Source organism: Myotis lucifugus, unplaced genomic scaffold, assembly GCF_000147115.1.
Source record: "Myotis lucifugus unplaced genomic scaffold, Myoluc2.0 scaffold_41, whole genome shotgun sequence".
NCBI lineage: Eukaryota > Metazoa > Chordata > Mammalia > Chiroptera > Vespertilionidae > Myotis > Myotis lucifugus.
Window position 1 is genome coordinate 5,045,046 of NW_005871089.1, and position 3,454 is coordinate 5,048,499.

General features: G+C 44.4%; 1 protein-coding gene across 1 annotated transcript in view; it reads left to right on the forward strand.

The window, feature by feature from the left end:
- The window catches only part of PML (promyelocytic leukemia), a 66,197-nt gene extending 62,944 nt beyond the window's left edge, over positions 1-3,253 (forward strand). Inside the window, exon 8 of the mRNA XM_023753100.1 lies at positions 2,924-3,253. Within this exon, the coding sequence (XP_023608868.1) occupies positions 2,924-3,118 (195 nt within the window). The 3' untranslated portion in view covers positions 3,119-3,253. The remainder of the gene's footprint in view (positions 1-2,923) is intronic.
- Positions 3,254-3,454: the final 201 nt, after the last annotated feature.

Here is a 3,454-nt window from a genome sequence, read left to right on the forward strand (position 1 = left end):
ACTGAGCTAGAGCTTTTCCCAAACTCCGCCAGCAGAGGGTGCAGCAGCCCCACCGGGCCTGGTGTGGAGGCCGCTGCTCTCCCGGGGGGAACTAGTGTGCATGGGCTTTAAAGTGCCACTCATACTTCTGGTGGCACAGGAGATACCATTACATAGATGGTGCTTGGAGAAACATTTTTAAAATCTTAATCATTTCTGGAATATACTTGCTCAGAATGACTCTACAGTGAGATTCTTTGAAGTTCTAATTTAAGGACAAATATTAAGTAGCTACAAAATCAGAAGGAACCAAAGGTATAGTAAAACTTGTGACTGGGAGTGAGTGACTTAATTTTGGAAAACCCTGGGTTACCATTGGAATTAGAATGAGGATTATGGTTTGGAGGGGTGGAGAGTAAGAAGGAGGGGAGTCTGCGGGCTCAGAAGAGGGCTAGGGGTAGGCAGAAATGAGGCCTGGGCCTGGGAAGATTGTGTGTTGAGGGGGTGAGGGGAGTAGGCAGGGGGTCGTTCCAAAGGTTCTCCCCCCTCCCCCCCCCAAAAAAAGAATGAGGATTATGGATGAGAATTAGAGCAAAGGTGAAGGCCCAGGTTAGAATTGGGGTAAGGATGGGGTGGGTTAGGAGTTGGAGTGAGGCCTAAAGTTAGGATTTGGGGTTATAATAAATTTAGGGTCATTATTGGATGATTAAGGTTAGGAATGAAGTTAGGAATTTAATTAGGAATGGAGTTAGAGTCACTTTTGGGGCCACAGGTATTTGCCACTTTAGCAGCTGTAGACAGATGGGCAGGAGCTTCTGAGGAAGACCCCCCTAATATGCCACCCCAAGGGCAGTGCCCGGTCCAGCAGCCCCTTCTAGAAGCACCCAGCAGGGGTTCTGCCTGACTCACTGCAGGGGGCGGGGGGCACAAACATCCAGTGAGAGCCTCTAGAAAAACCAGGTGACTAATGCTCCCAGATAACACGACTGAAAGATAATTATGCGCCAGACACTAGGTGTTTTCTCATTTAGCACAGGTGACCTCATTTAGTTTCCCCCAAACCCTGTGCGCTTACATTCTCATCCTCACGTTACAGATGAACATAGGGTGGAAGGTTATGCACCTTGTTCAAGGTCATTAAGCTTGTATGTGCCAGAGTTGGGATTTGCCCCCCAGGGAGCCTGTGTCTAGACGAGCCATCTGGGGCCCACACTGCCGGGTGCATCGCTGTGTGTTGGGGGAGTCAGTTTTCTGCTCTCTTCTTCCTGTGCCCTCCGGTCTGCTGGTCTCATAAGATGCAAAATCCAGACCCCAGAAAGCTCACACCCCATCCTGCCAGTACCAGCACTTAAACTTACCTTAATTCTATTTTTTTCTTTTAGACTAGTGCTTCTCAAATCTTTTTTCTCCATTTTTGCTCCCATAAGTAGACTTTTTTGACATTTTTTTTCCTAGTCATGACTCCCTGCAATGAAATTTTAATACCAAATGAACAAAATAAACTGATGAATAAAATAGAATCAGAAGCATGGAAACATGGAACAGACTGATGAATCTCAGAGGGAAGGGATGAGGTGGGTGTGGGAAGAGATTAACCAAAGATCTTATATGCATCTATGCATTACCTATGGACACAGATAATAGGGTGTTGAAGGCCTGGGGCGGGGCAGGAACTGAGAGGAGGGGGGTAATGGGGGGGGGCACTCTCAGCAATCAAGATCAAGATTTTAAAAAATAAAAATAAAGTATAGAAAAAAATTTTAATACCATAAATATACTATATACTACAGATTCTTTTAGGATTTTTTATATGCAAAATTATGTCACCTGCAAATAAAGAACATTTGACTTCTTCCTTACACAGACGTACTGTATATCTGTTTATATACTCTGGTCCTTTGGAGGGTCAGAAACCACTGGAATATCTAAGATTGTTAGTGGCCTCCTTGAATCAGTTTTTATTCTCTGTGGCATAACATTGCTTCTGTTGAGAATGCATGATTTCAGGGAAGGCCATATCCCCAGTCACGATGCAAGTCAGAAGTGTCTGCTGGGACCAACCCCTCCATTTGGCTCAGTTCATAGAAGGGGAGGAGGGGGGAGGCAGGCTGCAGGGAGGTGGGAGGGAACATGGGCGAAGTTCTCTGAGGACACGCTTCCCTGGAGTGGCCTTGGTCCTAGACCAGTCATGGTGAAGCTTTTGAGCTCGGTGTGTCAGCATTTTGAAAAACCCCAACTTAACTCTGGTGCCATGTCACATATAGAAATTTTTTGATATTTGCAACCATAGTAAAACAAAGACTTATATTTTTGATATTATTTTATATATTTAAATGCCATTTAACAAAGAAAAATCAACCAAAAAAATGAGTTCACCTGTCACCTCTGACACGCGTGTCATAGGTTCGCCATCACTGTCCTAGACTGAGGTGGGTGGCAGGTGGTGGAACATGAGGCTGGGGGAGGGAGGGAGGAGGACAGCACCACCATTTACTTTTGTGTCTGAATTCAGGTGTGAGCTCCAGACTCTTTGGACTTGAGTCAAGAGATGCCTGTGGTGACTCTATTGAGAGAAGGGCTTAGAATTTTAACTGACTCCCTGCCTAAAAACAAACAAACAAACAAACAAAAAAAAAAAACACAGAAAATTTGGAAGTCTCTACCCTCCCTTACAAAATGCATTTGCTAACAAGTGAGGGGGAGAATTCCTTCATTCTTGGCTCAAGGAACTTCCTTAAACTCAGCCCAGAGGAATTCTTTGAAGACTGAACTATGCTAAAGTCAGTTTATAAATATAAATATCCCAAACTTGATAGCCAAGCAGATTGCAAAAGCTAACCACAGATATTTTCCTCAAAGCTAGCCAGCTAAACAAGTGTGATAGGAGTTATTGTGAAATTCAGTGTCACTTGTCTGATTGTCTAAAACTGTGTTTGTTGCCCAGACTGAGTGCAGAGTGTCTGCGGGCAGAATTTACCAAAGGGCTGACTCTCTCCTGGAGGTCTACAGCCATAAAGCCTTGGCTGACACCAGTGTGGACCACGACCCTACAGTATACCTGACCAACCAAGGAGGAAGTGTCCAAGGTGGTGCCCTTTTTCACGTCTGCTTGGGAGCGGGGAAGGGTGCCATGTGGTAGCTCCAATGCCAGCTCTGCTGTGTACCTTGGATAAACTATTTAGCCTCTGTGGTCTTATATGCAAACTGGGGATGATAATACATACTTTGAAAATTGTGAGGATCTAAGACCTGGAAACAGCCTATGTGCCCATCAGAAGACAAGTAGATAAAAAAGCTGTGGTACATTTACACCATGGAATACTATGCAGCAGTAAAAAAGAAATCTCTCTTACCCTTTGAGACAGCATGAAGGAACCTGAAGAGTATTGTGCTAAGTGAAATAAGTCAGTCAGAGAAAGACAAGTATTACATGATCGCACTCATATGTAGAATTCATCAACAAAATAAACTGATG